This window comes from Plectropomus leopardus, chromosome 20 (assembly GCF_008729295.1).
Source record: "Plectropomus leopardus isolate mb chromosome 20, YSFRI_Pleo_2.0, whole genome shotgun sequence".
NCBI classification, from domain to species: domain Eukaryota; kingdom Metazoa; phylum Chordata; class Actinopteri; order Perciformes; family Serranidae; genus Plectropomus; species Plectropomus leopardus.
Genome location: NC_056482.1, coordinates 7,626,784 through 7,647,282, shown reverse-complemented (window position 1 = coordinate 7,647,282; position 20,499 = coordinate 7,626,784). Strand labels below are relative to the sequence as shown.

At 38.6% G+C, this 20,499-nt stretch overlaps 1 protein-coding gene across 2 annotated transcripts in view; it reads right to left on the bottom strand.

The window, feature by feature from the left end:
* The window catches only part of si:dkey-34e4.1 (carboxyl-terminal PDZ ligand of neuronal nitric oxide synthase protein), a 57,762-nt gene that overhangs the window by 13,450 nt on the left and 23,813 nt on the right, over positions 1-20,499 (bottom strand). For both annotated transcript variants that reach the window (XM_042508707.1, XM_042508708.1), the window contains exons 3-9: positions 14,497-14,589; positions 14,242-14,300; positions 11,891-11,999; positions 10,606-10,747; positions 8,864-9,036; positions 4,466-4,627; positions 1,726-1,927 (exon numbers count right to left, since the gene is read on the bottom strand). In XM_042508707.1, the coding sequence (XP_042364641.1) occupies positions 1,726-1,927; positions 4,466-4,627; positions 8,864-9,036; positions 10,606-10,747; positions 11,891-11,999; positions 14,242-14,300; positions 14,497-14,589 (940 nt within the window). The remainder of the gene's footprint in view (positions 1-1,725; positions 1,928-4,465; positions 4,628-8,863; positions 9,037-10,605; positions 10,748-11,890; positions 12,000-14,241; positions 14,301-14,496; positions 14,590-20,499) is intronic.

The following is a 20,499-nucleotide window of genomic DNA, read 5'->3' as shown; positions in this document are numbered from 1 at the left end:
TTCCATCTCAACTGATACAGAGATGCTGTATTGAGGCAAAGTAGTGCACAGCATGCACCACCACAGGTCGGTCACTACTGGTGGAGCAGGCAGCTGAGCTGCAAAAGACGGCGACCGCAAGCGGTTGGGATAACGTTACAGGACTAGTAAAAAGTATAATACCTCAAACAAATTAACTACATCTCATTGGGTCTTTAAGCAAGACGGGTGCTGATTTTCTTTTTAGTCATTATCAAATTCAATTCAACACATGTACAGATAATTTATACATAAACAAACACACACACTGCTCTGCCCACTGGACTGTGTGTGTGTATGTGTATGTGTGTGTGTGTGTGTGTGTGTGTGTGTGTGTGTGTGTGTTTATTCATAATTATTTTGGCAGGACTGACCATTCTTTTAGCTCCTGTAAATACATTCCTCCTCCAGAAATCCTCCTTTGGGACAAAGTGTGTTTATGAATTTGTGTGTTTGTGTGTAATAGGTTAAGGTTGTTAACACAATCAACTTTTGGTGAGAACACAGTCTGTGAGTGTAAGATAATGTTGACAGAGTGTGGTTTTAAATCCTCTGTGATTACATAATCTGTTATTAGTTTGATATAAAGATGTTATTGTGTGTAAAAATATGCTTTTTATACAATGTGTGTGACACAGAGTAACCACGGTGTTTACCACAGTGTGGTGTAGAGGCAAATCTCTCCATTTTAATTATCAGGCTTAGGTAAACTCTCAACAATCATTTTAGTGAGATCGACCATGCCATCTTGAAATATCTTGAGTAGGGGATACAATTGCAGCTGCAAGAAGAATTTAAGTATTAAACATGAAACATTGGCTTATTAGAAAAAGCACTTGAGTCAAGTTTCCAAACTGCGCATTAAAGAATGTTGTCTCTGGCTGGTAATATTACGTCGACTGAACAGGTTGAGAAGTTCTTTTGTTACTCAGTTTGTCAATCCATTAAATCAGAGTTTGGCTTCTAAGAAGCCTCAGTGTACCTGAACACTGAATGCGATTGGTAATGAGTACTTTGTTGCACTGCATCCAGTTTTCGTAATGTCTGTGGTGATTTGTAGTGTTGTGTATGATTTGTTGTTTGGTTAAGTGCTGTTTGTATTTTTGTATTTATGTGTATTTAAGTGAAATGTCCTGAGATGTAAGACAAATTTCAGAATTATATCTGACGATAGTGAAATGTTACATCTAACTTCAAAATTTAAGATCCTCATTAAATGACTAGACAACACAAGTTGTCAACACAAGAGTACAAACCCACTCTCTTTCCCTTTGCTCCTCATTCTTTATCATTAACATTGACTGGGGCTTTTCATTAGTCCTCATTAACCCTGACTTAAGTGCCTCCTTTGATACTGTAATCAAGATATCTTCAGGATTTAAAAAGACCTCACTAAAATCTAAAACAAAGATTTCATTTCATTTCAACGCTCAATTTATCTAGGTGCCACAAAGGGAAAAGCATTCATGTTCACCTACATAGCAGGGTTTAATACCTGACAGCTGTGCTTCTGCCCATCACACACACACACACACACACACACACACAGGGATGTCTGCAGGCAGGAGGTCAGTGCGGGGTCACAGTTTGTGTCATGTATGACTACACCAACAGAGGAGTGAACAATGACAAGGACGGCTGCACACGGAGAACCTGACCTGACATGAGTTTGTCCGAGGGATTACACTGTTCCCACCCGTCACTTACTGTGTCCGTTCACCTGAGGCTCCTGTTGTGGCTGGCCTGGTTGTGTTTTCGAGGTGCGGGCCTCCAGCTCTTTCAGCTGCTGCACGAGCAGCGCCAGGTGCTGCAGCAAGTCTCTGTTCTGCAGCAGCAGCTGGTGGACGCGGGCCTGAGCCTCCATGCGAGCAGCCGTCTCTGCTGCCATCTGATCCTTCAACAGCTGCACCTGTAGTGGAGACAAAGGCCGAGGTGTGTTTGTTACATGTGATGTGATTTAAATGCAAAACTAAGTCTTCAATGTCCTTATGCACTGCAGGCGGCAAGAGAGGATGAATTCATGTGGATTCTTCTTATGCACTGTATCTGCAATAAAGCTCCTTGTCCGTTTAGCCAGTGATACATGGTACATGTGAGCAACCAACACGTGTTGAATTTTGCACTTTGCACCATGCACCTTATACCATACAGTTTACATTGCTACTGTTACTGCACTTTTGGCCGCTTTATGAACTTGTTTTGTTTTTTATTCTTTCTTTCTGTATTTCTATTGTCTATTATCTGCCGAGGGACTATGGATGTAAATTAGCAGTCCTGCTAACTCCAGCATATTTACATTTGTATTTTATACTGATGTTCATTAATATGCTGTGCCCCCTTTCATTAAAAAAATAAATAAAAAATAAAACAAACTAGATGAATTATACATCAAAATGGTTATTTTTTCCTGTCATTTCATTTCTCAGTTCCACTCACCTCCAACTTAACTCACATCATGTGTTTTTGATGATATTATGGGAATAAAAGCAAATTCATAATCCTGTTCATATCTATAATCCCCTATTTGGGTGGATCATTAACTTGTGGGTCAGTTTTCCTGTAGCAGTGAAATCGACCAGACATTAAACACTAAAGTAAATATTCATTTGTGTTGCTGACTGTTGAGACTTGCTTCAGTTTTATGATGCTGCACTGACTGTCCTCTATAACTGTGTTGATGCTGCCCCCTAGTGGCAAAGTATTAGTAAAAGCCATTCAGTACATAGAGATCTCTATATGAAGATTACCTCCAAAAAGTCTTAATTCTGCTCAACTGTGCTTAAGGTTTTTACTAAAAATTCCTCCTGGATGTCCGATAGTGTGTATATTTCGTGTCAAGCCTCCAGCACAGTAAAAGCGCGCCTGAGGAGGTATAGGTGGAATAAATTTCAATCTTGTGACCAAATAACATTAAAAAGGAAAAGCATCCCAGGTCTAGTTCACAAAATAATTAGTTTTTATAAGTTTTGTTATGAAAAAACATGACATCAGTGTCACTGAATAAGCCAAATGATGGTGAATAATTCATGACATAATCCTCAACATGAGTCTGGATCAATCTGTCGGGTCCAGCCTGGACCTTCGAAAAGTGAAGACAGTAAATAGGGGGGAAATGGTACATGCCAGCCACTGGCTTTCACTGAAAACAGGTGAGTATCAAGTTTAATGAATTCCATATTGATCTCTGGGTTCCCCTCTTGATTTCAAATTAACCTGTCAATGAAAGATTAAACAAAGGGCAAAGACAATGAGGAATGGTAATCTCATTGATTAAAGTGTTTGTGTGCCTATAGAAGAACCCATCTGAGCGAAAATGAAATGGTTAGTTGACAGAAAAGTAATCAGCTGTTTTGGTAATCAATGATCTGTTTCAGAATTTTTTAAAGCAAAGTCAGCGGGACAAAAAATGTTCTGTGGCTCCAAATGAGAGGATTTGCTGCTTTTTTTTTACCAGACATCACTGGAAATCAAATATCTTTATGTTTCTGCATTATGGTCAAACTAAACAAGACATTTGAAGATGTCATCTTGGGCTCTAGGAGGATGTGACAGGATCCTTTTTTTCATGATTTATCAAATAACACAGTAAATGTCAAAATCATCTATGATAAAGTAACTGTAACTTGCAGCCATAATTTTGAGCTTGTATTGCTGGTGCAATACAGCGGAAGGTTCAAAGATATTTTACAGTTTGTCCTAAATGTCCTACTGCAATGTTTCACACAACCTGCACACTGTGTGTGACAGTTGTTGTCAATGTGCAGCCTGAGAGCCACAACAGCCTGCAGAATATTAATGAGTACAGAAAATGAGGAGAGGAACATCTTGTTTTCTGGTATTAAAAAAAAATCTAGATTTTTTTTAACCTATAAGGCAAGCCCAGAAACACTGAGATGGAAATAAATTCCATCAGGAATTATTTACCAACCCCATGAATGTGTGTTCCACCTTTGCATACTAAAGACATACTACAAATTCATATGATGAGGGAGTTGTAGTGATGCATCAAAAAGTGACAAAGCAGCATTTTAAGTATGTTTTCAATGGTCTAGCTTACAGAAACACTGCGTGCAATAGTCCACCTTTCACCTTTCTTTCTCTCTCTCTCACAGACAGATTAAACAGTGTGAACCCTGGCAAATATTTTCATGCAGGACTAGGGAGAAACTCACAGCTTTTGTACTTATAATTTATTTTTATTCCATTTTAAATTAAATATTTTTAATATTGCTTACAATTATTGACAAAAACATGTTATGCAATTGTGTGCATAGCAGGTCTAAATATTTTTTTACACACACACACACACACACACACACACACACACACACATATATATATTTTTTTAAATTATTATTATCAATTATTATGAATTTTTTCAGCCCTCCCAGGGCTGTCAGCCTGACAATTGCAGTTGATGACCGCTGGTCTATCATGCATGTCTTACCTGTGCGACGGCCACCTGCGTGTGCTGCTGTTGCTGCTGCAGCTGCTGCTGAAGAAGCTGCAGGTAGTGCTGTGATGCCAGCGGAGTTAGAGAGCGAGAGCAAGGGCTGCTGGGAGTGATGCCTTGGGACGTCACAGTGAAGAGGGACCTTCGATCAAAGTCCTGACCACAGGCAAACACACACAATACATTTTATTGATGGGAGTAAAATGGTTGTAAAAACATTCCTCTCTGACATCGGGCTCCCTGACACACACTGCAGGAACGAAAAAGCATCAAAGACACAATGGACTTCAGTGTTGGCCCTCAGGACCCACAGTGCTGCCAGTTTTTCATCCTCACCACATAATAGGAGCTATTTTTAGACCTTGGACACCCTATGAATGCAATTAATGAACCAGTGGGAGAGAAACCGCCCGGTCCTCAAGAGTCCCTGAGAGCAGGACTGGACCCACTGATCTGGAGCCCCCTGGAGCCCGACTGTAACCCCTCACCAGAACTAATAATCTCTGCTCATTACCATACACTCTCTTCTCATCTGTCTCCATTTATTTCTCTTAGTCTCCTACCTCCCTGGATTTTTAACTGATTTTTCAGATGATCTCTGGTATCACACATCCTGAGAGGCCATTCTCTAAAAAACTTTTACTTCAGCCTCTTCTCACACGTAGCAAGAAAGGAGCAATTGTGTTTTTTCTGTCAACACGGACATCAGCACTCATTTACTCTAAGAATGTTTAATATGATTCATGTCTGCAAATGACACAAACTGTAACTGCTGTCATGTAAAGCTACTTCTTTTGGTACAGTGAAACACAGAAACTGTGTAACTCCCACATCCCACCACTAGAGAGCGAAAGAGCACATTATAAAGCTCAGCAGTTTTCGGGTCCTGCAGATCAGTGAGAAAGGCTTCACCTCATAATATCATCAGGTTCTCTAAATAATTTGAAATGCATCCATTAATATGGCACCATAACAGGGCAATACTGAGAGATTTTTACAATCTAATCTTTCAGTTACATTGTGACTCATCAATGTCTTCAACTGCTGTCAGTTAAAAACACTGCAAGACGTATGCAAATCAAAAAGTACCAACTGTCACCTCTACCATCACACCATAACAGGGGCTGCCACTGGCAATCAAATCTGATAGGACCACTCCCACAAAGTCACGATTAAGCAGATTATCTGAGTTTGTAAGTGTTAAACTATTCTTGAATAATAAATAACAATGTTTTCTTTAACTTAACTTGTTGCACATTTATTCATTCATTCGTTTTCTGTGACCGCTGATCCTCTTACGGGTTGCCAGGGGCTGAAGCTGATCCCAGCTGACACTGGAAAGACTCTGCACATCCTGGACAGGTTGCCAGACTATCACAGTGCTGACACACAGAGACAAGACCAGCCATACTCAAATTCACACCTAAGGTCAGTTTGGAGGCACCAATTAACCTGCACATGTTTGGATCATGGGAGGAGGCTGGAGAATGCAGGGAAAAGTGAAACAGATGTGGGGAGAACATGCAAACTCTAAACACAAGCTTTAAAATCCAAACACTCTTGCTTTGAGGACACTGTGCTTACCACAGGTGTAAATCACAAGTTTTTCCTCGTGATACCATATTATGTCGATTCTTTGGTCAAGGATAGCATATAGGCTGATATCACAAAGTTTCGATTTGATTCATTTAGGGGCCTGCGATCCAAATGAGATGATATCAGTAAATATCCTCATTGTCTTTTTATTGTCTGCTCATTATCATCTGCTGAAAGAGCTGCGCTTGGATTGAAATGGTGACACATACTGTATGTGTCGTAGTATTTTCAAAATAAAGGTGTATCTTACAATTTGTTTGGATGTTTTCATTTTGCATTGCTGATATCAGATTATTGATGACTGAATTGATATATTATTCCAGATCCATATATCTTTACAGCCCTAATAGTTAGCACTGTATATTCATTGTTATTGAGATTTTTTAAAACCAAATTTCCAGCAGCTTTAACAGCACTAAAAACTATTAGAGCTGGAAAAAGTGATTAAGGATTATTCAGCTGTATGATAATTATTTGACTACGATTTTAATGATCAATACAAAGTTATTTTTCAAGCTAAAAAAAGACAGGTACAAGCTTCTCAATTTAAGGATTAAGTTCCTTTTTTGTTTTGTATCAAAGTATATTGGACATATTTGTGTTTCAGATCATTGTTTGGGAAAAACAACAACAATTTTTAGACTCTTGGAAATTGCGATGGGTCTTTCTGTGTTAAGGACAAAAACAATTATACAAACTAATGAGCAGCTTTCCTCTGTAACATTAAATATCCGTGGATAAATAAGCACCAATTCAAGTTTATGTTGGAGTAAATAAAACATTCTTCGTGTCGTTTGATCAGATTTGATTAACAGCAGCTTGAATCAAATGCAAACAATCCCACAATTGTTATCAGACTTTGACTCAAATGTTGCTCAGTTATGATTGGTGAACACAGTAATGTGTTGTCACCTTCCTTTTTTTTTTTTCAAACCGAGGTCCGCTAGTCAGGGGAGACAAAAACACAAGAAATGTGATGTATTTTGAAACTTTGGCATAACGTTTTGTTCTCATGTGTCTCCGACTGACAGACTGTGCTTTTGGGGCTTTAATTTGATAATGAAAATAATTATTTGTAGCATCCCACAAAAGACAAGTCAGTTTAACACCAGATAGTCTTAAAGGTGTTTCTGTTATTTTGTCCACCCTGGTGTTGCCTGTTTGCAACCACCAACACACCCAGCATCTTGTGTAGTCTGTATCTTTCGGCCAGTCTTTTTTCATTATCCTGATCTCTCATTATCCCTCCCTCCATCTCTTTCTTTCCTCCTCCTCCTCCTCTTACTCCTTCCCTCTCTCCTTCCTTATCTCCATGGAGCAGATGTTCGTGAACCCCTCAATGGGATTATGGTGGCGTTTCTCAGAAATCAAAGGGAACAGACTGGGGTTTTTGGGATTAAGTGTCCCCCTTTCACAGCCAGCAGGAATATTCAGGTTCCCCACTCCAATCCAACTCTCTCTCTCTTTCAGCAGTTTGATAACAGCGGTGCCTACCACACTCGCTATGGTGACAAATCCAAAAGCAAAAGGCATCGTGACACACCAGAGCCTGCGTGTGGCGCATCTTTTCATCCTGTCACAGTGAAAATGTTCGTGAAAGATAATCGCCAGTGCCAAACTTTGTAAGGATTTAAAGTGCGCTAAATCTCAAACACAGGGAAACAAAAATGTCGTCTTTTCTAACTCATGCAAGCGTGACGGGGTTATTTCACACCTACAGTATCTGCTGCCAACTGTGGTTAGTCATGGAGAGCTGCAGTCAATGATCTGGTCAGGTACTGGAGTACATGACAAAGCACTATACTGTACTTACTTCCTTAGTTTAATGAGCCATTTGGCAGCGCTCTGCCTGGATAATAGCATCAAAACACCACTAAAGCCAAATCAATGAATCACAGCAGAGGTAACATCCTGTAGCTACAGAGACAGAAGCAGTCTGGAGCAAAAAAAAAAAAAAAACTGCAATCATTAAAATGTGGATGCTTCGGCTGCTACTAAAGGGGAACCTTCACTTCAACTGTCACAAGGTGAGTTTATGAATGTGAAGCTGTCCTTACTTTCCACTGTGGTAAGGTTTAGCTGTCCAATAACCACGACTAAAAATAGTGTGAAATATCACATCAGTTCCAACAGAAAGCCTTGCCTACTTGACAGTAATGAAAACAAACACTAAAATACGTAAAAGAGACACAAAACAACTACAAGGAAACACAAAACAACTGTAAAGAGCGATAAAAGGACTACAAAGAGACTCTAAACAACCACAATGAGACATAAAGTGAATACAAAGAGTCATGCAACAACCACAGAGGGATACAAAACAACCATAAGGAGATACAAAACAACCATAAGGAGATACAAAATAACCACAAAGAGACAGAAAAATCTTCCAAAACAGACGTGCACGGCCAATGCAAATGTAAAGGCTCGGATCTTAGATGCTGTTTTCACAAGAAAGTAAAAAAAAAAAGCTTTTTTTTTCTTTTGGGAAATGAAATAAATAAATAAATTATAGCTGTACTATCACTAAAATTTTGATTTATCAAGCACAAAAAGTGGGGGGAAATCTAATGTTTATTTTGGGCTTTAAAGCATCTCCATTATTTGTCTCCATTAAATCTAAATGTCATTCGTGGCCTTTAAAATGTAAAAATGTCAGGCTGTTTGCCTTTATACTGTTGGGCAGGACTGTAGACACCTGTAATACATCAAGCAGAATACAGTGTGCGTATCATAACCCTCTTGCCTCTAGCAATGCAATGTATGTGAGAGTCTGTATGTGCTGCAGCATCTTACTATGATGGTCTGTCCGGGTTTGACCACGTTCAGTTCAGCCAGGCTCTGCAGAATTTCACTGACTGCCTTTTCACACAGTGAGGTGCCAGCTGAAGGATCTTCTCCTCCTCGTCTTCCTCCGAGTTTGCTGTCCTCCTCTGCCTCCCCTTGTTCGGCCCCCGTCAGCTTACGACCTGTGAAAGAATACGCAAAGACAGTAAGAAAAACAACCTATAAAACTCCATAAAAACATATGAACAGGGATGCCTGCGTTTAGATAATTAACCCTTAAATTAATGCTATTCTGAGCACATACACGGTATTTTGCCCCCACGTGATCAACGCAGCCTGTCACACAACTGCAGCTCAGTGCCAGACAACCATTCATTCACTGAGCAAATTACACTAATTACTGTAAAACTGGCAATCTCTTTTGTTGTCCAAAAGGACGTGTGAATTGCAATCCTCCATCCCACGTGAAATGAACATCACAGAACACCCAAATCCAGATTAGCTCGATGTTGTTTCTTAAATCTGTTTACATTCCAGTGTAACTGGGCATCTGAGATGTTTCTGTTTGACCGCTGTGTTGAATTAATGGGCTGGTGAGGTTTGATGGCTCCATTTAGGTCGTAAAGCGGCGTGTAATCAAACCAAGGTCAAGTTTTAGCCAGGAGAGAGAGAGAGAGAGAGAGAGTCCGCAAACATGTGACACAAGTGACCAATAACGGCTCATAAATACCAGTTTCCACAGAAAAACATTGTTCAGACCAGATGTCAGAGGTAAAATGTGTTTTAATAAACCTGCATGCTTGTCTGTGAAAAATGGTTGCCTTTATGTCTTTGTAAGGAACACACCCCAGTAACCACTAAGCTTACTGTGTATTTGTGTACAAATCAATACATGGTGGCAGATGTTTTTAATCACAGCAGGCCACCACAAATAAATGATTGTGCCGGAAACCCTCAAGACAAACTGATTCAAGCCATTCAAAACCAAACTCAAGATTTTAAAAAATGATTTTAAAACCCCAACCCTGGAATCAGGAAATCATCTTGGGTTTTCCCTGCCATAAATGTTGTATATAACATGGGATGTGATGTGAAACCTCCTGGCAAAGACTTCAGACTTACTTATGACTTGCAAAGCAATGACTTTGTGCCACCTCTGTCATCCCTGATTTCACAATCCAGCCATCCATGTAACAGGATAAGATGTTTTTGGTCAGTGTGCAGTTATCATGATTGTTTTATCTTTTTTTTCTTCCATTAGAAAGCACTAAAATGTCTATGCATGCTTTAGCATCCAAAAAAAATCAATTAATTATCTAATAACATAGCTGGGGATATGTAATGCATCATGTCAGTAAAAAATAATCCAGATTTTTTTTTATAGCCCAAGAAAATAAAAAGTTAGTTATGCACTTTTTCTTCAGTTTGACCCACAAAGAGTTGCTGGCTCCTGAGCAGTTGGAGGGCTCAGAGAAGCAGCAGGTGTTTGCACATTGCTAAACAGAAACTAAACAGCACAAACAGCCTCTGGGCTCACAAAGTTAGCTGCAAACACAGCCAAGATATGCATGTAGTTTTTTTAGTTTTCAGGACTAAAACTTTAAATACCTTATTTTAAGATGTTGTTATTAGTGTTTAAAATTACCCGCAATATAGTGCAAAATATGTGTTCATATGTGTGTTTAACGGTACTCTGCAAAGGCAACACTGTGCATAGCAGATAACAGTACATCCTTTTAGGTAGGCCTCACCATGACTGCTGGATTCCTCTGCAGACTTGTCACTCTCTCCATCCGCCTGTCCGTCTGCATCCTGCTCCGCATGCTGCAGGCTGAGCTTATGGCACACTTCAAAGGCCTGACCTACTGTGCGCACAATACGCATGGCCTGCGTCTGGGAAAGAGAGGAGAGAGACAGATGGACAGAGACAACAGAGTGGAGAGTTTGAGATGAATTATCTGCGTTTTGAGCAAGAGGATTCAACATACGTAAAGCCCACAACAAGTCATTTCACAGAGCAGTCCCCCATTTCTGATATAAGGAGAGTTAACTCTCTGAGTCATTCTTGGCACGCAGCTGAATACCTCTGATCAGAGACTAATACCACTGCTTCTTTGGTACAATTCTCATTACGACTGACTGATAACACCAGACCTGTGAGCCAAGACTGCAGTAACTTGCAATAACTGCAACATATAAAAACAGCTTAAACTGGAGGAAAGGTAAAGAGGTACTTGTCTGAAATGTGCAGCTGTAAATTTTGTCTTGCAGTGCATCTATTCTGTATTCACTGTAGGCTATGGATCTGCAGTGGTGAGCCCCAGGTCGTCAACCAAACCACAGAAAATCAAATTCAAAATCAATATTGATTCACTGAGCTGACATAATAATCAAAATGCATTCTTCAATTAAAAACACAAATTCAATAACATTAAATACAAACAATCCTCTTCCTTCTGCACAGTGATACAGTTGGCGGGTGTAGTTCGGTAGAAAGAAAATAGACCCTATAGACCGTAATAGAAACTGCTCACTGCAAGGTCTGCGGATTATCTTGAGTAACAGGGTCATGATTTCTGAAAAAAAAAAAAAAAAAAACTGTTGAGTTTTTCAAATGAATTTTTTTGGCACTTTGAGCTACAAGAGCCTCCTAGTTTCATTATATTGGAGAGAAGGCAGACATCTTTAACTGCAGATATCTCCAACACTGCAACTCACACCAAAACAATCTAGATTGATAAGAGCACAACAGGTAAGAGTAAAAATATGTGCTTTTCATTTTGGGGTGAACTGTCCCTTTAAGGCTGTCCGATGTTACTGCAGCTGATAAAAATTGTATCCCTTCTCACTCTCTAATGGCTTTCTCCCTGTATGATTGTCGGTTTCATTTTCAGTTATTTAAACTGGAAATCTCAGGGGTGATGAAACATAAGAGCAGCAGTGTAGCTGTGCATGAAGCCTATTCCCCAGAAAGGTGTCTGTGATCGTCTGTGCATGTCGGCAGTCGAGTTGGAAGTTAGTCCTCTTTTGTTATACCTTCTTCTTTGACTTGAAGACATTACATCTGAAGGAATTATTGGAGCCGTCTCTTGCGATGTAGCTGAAGATCTTTAGGTCCTGGGAGTCGTGAGATACGTAGAAAATCCTAAAAAACATGACAACAAATTTAAATACATAAGATTTTTTTTTTTTGCATGATCCACCCCTTTCTTCGGAGTCACAATCCTCTTTAAGAATGACTTTGGTATTTCTTTCAATCTGGACCCCATATCCCCATGTTATTGTGTCTAAGTGGCTGATGGGAAAAACAGTTTTACAATGTGGTCCAGTATTGAGGCGAGGCAACAGCTGTAACCACTCAGTATATCCGCACCGTCTAGTTACATCCACCAAAGTACTTTTTTGCCACTGACAGGTGGTGATTTTTTGAAGTGTCTAACAATGTGTACAAAGAATCATGACTGAAATATCCCTTTTTGTTAAAGACTAGCATCCTTGTCCTTAACCAGAAACAAAACCAACAACCTCACCAAAATCCATTTAAATAAACAGTAATTTTAGCGTGCTTAAAACCAGCAAATTTTCACATCTTACTGGGTAAATTTAGGGTTAATTTAAACAAAATCAGAGTTGGTAATTGTTGGAACAATGTAAAGACAAACCAACATGATTTTTTTATTTGGTTTCTGTTATCTTTAAATGAAGTTTGTTTTTCGATTATAAAATTACTATTTATTTAAATGGAGTCTTGTGGGTTTGATAGTGATTTCAGGGCCGTTTCTGGTTAAACAACAATAATTTTACTCTTTAACAAAAGGTTCTGTGTCTGCGGGGATCCTTTCCATAATGTTGTCAGACAAAATACCAATCTGAGTCTGTCGGTGGCAACAACAAGCATTTTTAGCAAATTAATGGTGTGTAATTGCCCTGAGTGTTTACATTGCAACCGGTTTAGCCTGCTGCAGCACTCTCGCTCAATACTGGACCAAATCTCAAAAAAATACTGTCCCCATATGTCACTTTGACACAAAAACATTGCAAAATTGGGTCTAAAATTGAAAAAATACAGAACTTACCCTTTAATAACAAATTATATTAAAACCCAATACTGTGATCTGGGAGAAAGAACTGACCTAATGCAGATATAAATCAAATGAAAGAGGAATATTGGTGGTGTATCACTTTGTATTAATACACAAGAATATACTCCTGCAGTCTTGTAGGGTCTTATATTGTAGCCTACAAGCAAACTGTCCCATCCTCTGTCCTTGCCAGCAACCCTGCACACACTCTGCAGTAAAGTGGCAGAGCCGCAGGTCAGCTCTGCATCCCAATCTGCAGCTTCACTCACTGCTATAAAACAACTCCACCGGGAAATGGGCAAACGAATTATGACCATCTACTACTGAGCATCACATGACACGGAGTGCACTTTGTATTGTATCCCCACTGCACAAACACACCCACAAAGACACAAGCAAGAAAAATTGTATCTAACACACATGGCCCCATGACGAGGTGTGGCTTTGCCAAATGAGATCCTCCCACAGATTTATACATAATTTACAAACACACACACACACACATCACACACAAGTTGGTTAAGACACTTTTAAGTGCCTGCCTATTTCTTTCCTTTTCCATTTCCATGAAGAAGATGCCTTATTAGCTATAATTGCTTGTTTTAAGTCAGCCAAAAAGAACAAAAAGACACTTAGTTCTCCTGAACAAAAACCCTACCTTCAATTTTTGCCTGCACTTTCAATTCTAAATTTCCCTTCTCGCCTCAGCACTTTGACAGGCTGTATTATATTTTGACACTTTACGGTTGATTCGCTGTGAGTTGCTTAGCAGTGACTGACAGCTTCACAGGCCCACTGATGATTGGCTGACAGGCTCCATCGCTATGTAAACAGGAGAGGCAGCTGATGGGATGTTGTGGCCTTAATAAATGCTTTTTTTTTTCAGCCATGCCTGTTGAAATATTTCCCCAAATATTCTTGCAAAGATGGTTTAAATACTAGATTACTGTGAATATAATCAGAGAGTAGGATGCCACCCCTGGAAAAAAAAAATACACACTGAAAAACATATGACCTACTAACTACATGCACAAGCTATAGATTATTCATTATCTTATGGATGTAAGTGCGTTTGGCATATGCGGTATAGTACATTTTAGCACATTAGTCGTGCATGTTAAAGTACATGGAAGCTTCATCCACAGAGGTCGAGCTGGGAGACGTAGAGTTTGTGTTGCACTGAATATCAGACAGTTTCATCCAGTGAGTGTAACAAGATATTGGCAAAGGATTTTATATTTGTATAATACAAACCGTGTGTTTTAGTTTGAAACTATGAAATTGCCAGAGAGAGACGTGACTGACCTGTATATGGGATCATGCATGATCAGCATCTTGCTCTCATCCCATGTCCATTCTTTCCTCTGCGTGTGAGACAGATGAGTGTGATTAAGCACTGATAAAACATCTTGTAGCAAAGTTATTATAATTGTGATAAAACTTACTTACTCTAATCTCATTTAATGGTGATTTTTTTTATTTTTTCATTCAGTCTGCAGATTAAATTGAATTCCTTGGTTATGTCATATTACTTTTAGGAGTCTGTCACTTCTGACTTACCTTCTGTTTCTTCCTCAGCATCACCTTCACTCCGTCCACAGACACCACGATGCTGACTTTCTTCTTCTTGATGCTCTTAGCCTTGAATTCATACTAAGAAAACGACAAAAAAACAGCACATCAGAATAGTAGTACATATATATCGAAGGAATCTTATCTTTTCTGTATAAATATGACAAATATTACTGCAATATATTTTGGCTATATATCACAATACACGATATAGCTTGATATTTTGAAATCACCTCTAAACTACAGCAAACTACTAAAATGCAAAATTAAAGCTACTGTTACAATAAAGTTAAAGAAAGTACTGTTATAGCTGAATTACAATAAAGTTCAGTTATAATAAAGTAAAATAAAGCACTGTTACAATTAACCTTAAATAAAGTGCTGTTATAGTTAAAATACAATAAAGTTCAGTTTTAATAAAGTAAAATAAAGCACTGTTACAGTTAAACTTAAACAAAGTACTGTTATAGCTAAAGTTAAATAACATACTATTATAATAATGTTTGACAAAAACTATTGTAATAAGGTTAATTAAAGTACTGTTTTAGGAAAGCCAAATAAAGCACTGTTACAAAATGTTAGATAAAGTGCTGTTAATGTTAAATTAAATATTGTTATCATATTATAGTAATGTTGGACATTACAATAAGGTTATATAAAAGCATTGTTATACTGAAGTCAGATAATACACTGTTTAAATAAAGTTAAAATAAAAAAATAAATTAAATTAAAATAAATTATTGTTATAATGAAATAAATCAAAGTGGAACCACTAGTGCTTTTATTGTGATTTTTTATACTGTTTGTTTGTTGGTTTCCTGTTGAAGATTGAGCTGCAGCTGATTACACATAACTGAACAAAAACACATTCAAAATCAGTCAAGAGCTTGCAAACCATTAACTCTCCCTGCCACAACAATTATTTTCATCATCAATTCCTCCGCTGAATATTTTGCTGATCACATGCCCACCACAAGCTCCCAGAGCCCAAGATAACTTATTCAACATGCGTCTTTTGTCCACAGAACAGCCCTTAAGCCAAATAAAGTCAGTTTAGTGTCCGAAAAAAAACCCACTCGACCTCTTCATCGCAGTGAGGGTGTCCCAGAGAGTGCATGTCCCGCTGCACATTTGGCAATCTTACAGAATTAAGGACATAATTGGGAACAATCTGTCAGCATTAAAACATGATCTGCGGTGCACTTTAATATATCAGCATCTTTAATAGCTTGGCAGCTCACAAAAGGAGCACTGATTAAGTCTGTTGAATATTGGTCGCCAAGCCGATTAAAAAAAACCTTCTGCAGCTCTCTGACGCCAGAGAATAGAGAAGGGACAGCTGGATAAGAGAGATAGATTGCCTAACTTCACCTTGACTTAATGTTCAGGTGTATTCAGATTGATTGTAGCTAACGGCATTAAAAAGTTGGCAGTTTTAGCTCATTAATCCTGTGAAATATTCTGGACGATTTCTCAGGACCCTGCCTCATGGCTGATTAGTATAATGCTGTAAATGGGAAGCGACAAGGATTAATCATGTGGCCACGTACAGCTGAACCCCATCTCTGCTCCTCAGGGGTGCAGAACATAAACTGCACGGGCTAAATCCAACAGCAACATTTAAGTAAAAAGGGCCGGGATGTAGGCTGGTTTCACTCTTTGCTGAGCGGCACAACAGCTGTGTCTGCACTGAGTGACTAGCGTGTTTCCACCTCGTCAGCTGGCCAGGCTTTCTGCCGAGGAACTTAGCAAGTCTGGCCCGTCGACTCTGATCAGCGTCACTTTCAAACATGAGGCGGGGTAAACTCTTGTTAGCTACCAGCTATCGAGGCCTACAGTGGCGTCTCTCAGGCCACCGAAATCTATCATGATACGAAATTCTTGCATTTGACTTTTTGAGCCGTGGAACTGGTTCCATTCAGCGGCTTATGCAAGGTTAAATATATATGCAACGTGGAAAACAGTTTACTGGATTCACTGGCAAACACACACAAAAAGCGATGGTTTGATATTTTTGGAAAAGGAGCTGATTGGTTGTCTTGCGAAGAGTCGTTATGCTACACTAAACTATCCGTCTCCAGGCTGTTCACATTTAACATACAGAGTGCTTTTGATTTTCAAAATTACAAACATTTTGATTATAGCTGCTTTGAAATTTGATTTTATTTCCAAATGTCTCCATATTTTGTACTTATAATAAATAAAAACCAAAGGTCAGTGGCCAAAGTCCACATGAACTTTGCATTATTCTCCTCTTATCACATCATTAATCAAAAGTTTAAAAATGCTCTTCTTTTTCTCCTTTGCTTGACTTAGTGTTTTCGGATAAAAAAAAAAATGTAAATGTAAATTTGGATGCTGTAGATATCTTAAAAAAAACATTACATTTAAAAAAAAAAAAAAAAAGCTCTTTCTTTCCCCCCTAAATCTCCTATGGACAAAATCAGCTGCCAGTTTCCAAATGTAGCTGGCAGTTTCCCAGAAAACAATAATTTTCCAGTTTGCTGTTTACCACATCCTGCCAAAATGTTAATATACAGCAAAAGTGAATGGTCTTCAGATGAATACATAAAGGGGTGAGAGGAGGAAATTTGCTTTTTGAAAAGGAAAGGAATGCCAGTGTGGGGGAAAGGCAAGGACAAGACGACAGAAAAACAGAAGATGAGCAGATAGGAGGAGACAGAAGGAGAGGAGGTGAGGAGACAGCTGTTGTTATGTAAGGACATCCTGCAAACTGTGACCTTTTAATCCAGCTCCACCTCGCTGCCGCCGAACAATTAGCTGAGCATTATGAACAGGTCAAGACCTACCGGACATGATTATCAGATAGTTCGGCTTTTATTTGTCTTGTGAGAACCTGAAATTTGTCCTCGCTGCCTGTGTGAGCGTGCGCGCAGACTGACGGCAAATAAATGTCACGACTTAAAATTAAGCTTTTTTTTTTGGTCACATCCGTTTCCACGTTTTCCATACTTTGTTTCATGCTAATTTCCTGCTTGTGTGTATTTGAAATGCCTTGCTCTCCCCTGCCCTGGATCCATGGTGATTAAAGTTTCAGTCTCTAATTATACAGAACCGAGTCCTGAGAGAGCTGATTAAATGGAGAATAGGTTCAGAGAGGGAAAGGAGGAAACACACCACGGAGACGCAGAGAGACGAATAGCCGGGCTTTAAAGACGAGGAACGGGAAGTGCTCGTACTGCAGAGTGAAGTGGTGAGATGAAAGGAAAGCGCCAAACCAAAAACCAGGTGCTGAGTTTCATTTATCTTAATTGCAGTGTGCTCGTGAACTCTGAGCAAAATCCACTGATACTGAGGATCTAATATTTGCTCTGGGGAAATTCATCTTAAGGCGACAGAGCAGAATTTGATGATTTTTGGGCATCAAACTGCAAAAAACTCAACCCTAAGGAAGACAAAAGGTGGTTAAAGGTGATGAGACAAGACAAGAACAGAACTGCATGCATTAATTAACAGCGCTCTTTGTTAAATAGTTAAAATGGAGAAAGGAAACAAATATAAATCTTTAAACATTTACCCTTTAATCAGAAAATGTAAAAGACATAAAAGGGGACCCCCCCCCTTCAATAAGTTGATAATATAGATTCTAACTTTATTTTACACATTTTATTATATAAAAACACTGTTAAATAGTTATTTTTAATGTGTCTGATGAACTTTTTATATTCTGCAACCACAAACAGATCTTTGTTAATCACTGTCATTATTATCATAACTGTAACTATCATAAAAAAAAGTCTTCACAAATGTGGAAAACCAAAGACACAACGTCTGTTAAGACCTGGGCACTCAGAAAGATTAATGTTGGGGGAAAAACCTTTTATACAACCCTTTTTGAATACTCAAGATAAAGTATTAGAGATGGGAACTGCACATTTGACCAAATTTTAAGCATAAATGCTGCGAGTAAGATAGTTAGAATTTGCCGATATTCTCTGTTTTATACATTTGCAAACTCAGTATTGTTGGGTTTTCGACCATTAGTTGCACAAAACAAGCCTTTTTCTGACATTGACAAGGACTTTGGTGAAATGTGTAACTTTTTTTTCACCATTTTGTTACATCAATAATCAATAATAATATTTTGTGTGGTAATTTTTGAATCGATACACACATATTAAATTTTCTATTAAAAAGATTATTAATATCACAAATACAAGTGAAACTTTCAGTATCCTAACCAGAATAATGAAATTAATTCATTTTTCAGTCCACTAGACACATTTTGCAATAAAAATACTGCAGAGAAATGAACAAAGTGAAAACTTCTAATTAGAGAAAATAGATATTGACAAAGCTGGTCAAAATCTGTCAAAACAACCCCCTTCAGGATATAATTTGCCGCTGCATAAAAGGTATTAAATCGCAATATATGTTATCACAATTCTCAGCATGTTACAAAATGTTTAACATCACAATAACATTGCTTGGTGGGGCCTATTGTGGGGCCCCTGGTGACTCCTACCTTTTCAATGACAAAAATAATCATTATTTGCAGCTTTTTCTTATAATCTATATACATATATCCAGGGAAATGACTCTTCCAAGGTGTGTGTGTGCATCAAGACAAGTCAGCTTACCTGAAAACGCTGGTGAAAACATCATAAGCAACGGTCTTTTCAGTTAGCTAACATTAACTACACCAGCCAACGCATGTTAACACCAACAAAGTTAGCAAGCTATGGAGTCCAAACGTTTTTGAAGTCTTAGGCCGAGCAGGACATCTGGAGACAAGAATAAACTGACAAAAGCAAGTGGGGTGAGAGTGGGCGAAAAGAAACAAAACTTTCCATAAAGAGCTGGGCAGTATGTCAATGTTTCAGTGATATTGTTATATGCGACTAGATATGGTCTTAGATTCTGGATATTTGCCTTTACCCACAGTCATTATATCTACATTACTGATGATTTTCTATCAAAAGTCTCACTGTGTAAATATTTTTAAAAAGCACCAATAGTCAACCCTAAAATATTGTTGCAATATTGATTTGGAAGTATTTAGTCAAAAATATTGTAATATTTGATTTTCTACATGACACCCAGCCCTAATTCTATGGAGAGATGACCTACACGTTACAAAGTCGAACACACACCTGCGAAGCCAGGAAACTTGCCACCGCATCAGTGTCAAAACATTCACACACGGCTCTTTCATAATTCACAGTTTATGCCGGCATTCTGGTGAAGCAAAGTGGGATTTTGCAACTTCATTCAAATTATGAAATTTTTATATTTTCTTTGCTTAAGTGCCATGTGTTCTGAAATATTCAAGCTTTTAATGCACTTGCATTGTTATGGTTTTCATGTTATCAACGGCGGAACAAACACTCGAAAATTTCATGAAACGACTTCCCCGAAGCCTCGGCACGTCACGTTAGAAAACTTTCAGCAGGGCATAGGAATACTCCAGAGAACAGCTTAGTTTATTTTGGTCCGCTTTTACGAATTCAGAGACTTGAGGAATAACACGAGCTGTAAAGAAAAGCGTATGACTAACGTGGATTGAAAACGCATGAAGGACATAGTTCTAAGATGCACACTTCAAAGATGTCTTGTCGCTTTAAAACCATGCCTCCAACGCTGACTGTGAGTGCTGCAGTGCTACTGCTCTGTTCAAGCTTAAGAGTGAGAGCATTTATTTCAAACCTCTCTCAGTCTGGTTGTGTGCATTTAAGCCGTCAGACTCATCAGTCTTCTCAGACAGCGTAACAAATTTGAGCCAGCGTTTCTCTCTGCAATCTATTATGAAAGTGTCAGACAGAATAGTGATGGCTGTTGCTATGTGCAAGAGGAAGCTGGCTCTCTGTAGATTTTTGTTGTGATCCCAGTGTTATAAATTTTGGGTGAGCTGCTTTAAAACAGAGACACACATATTATAAGATCAAAACCGGAGGAGACAAGAGGCCACTCACTTTTTATTAGTAATATCCGAGAAAGCCGAGACAACAAAAATTGGTGTGACAGTTTCAG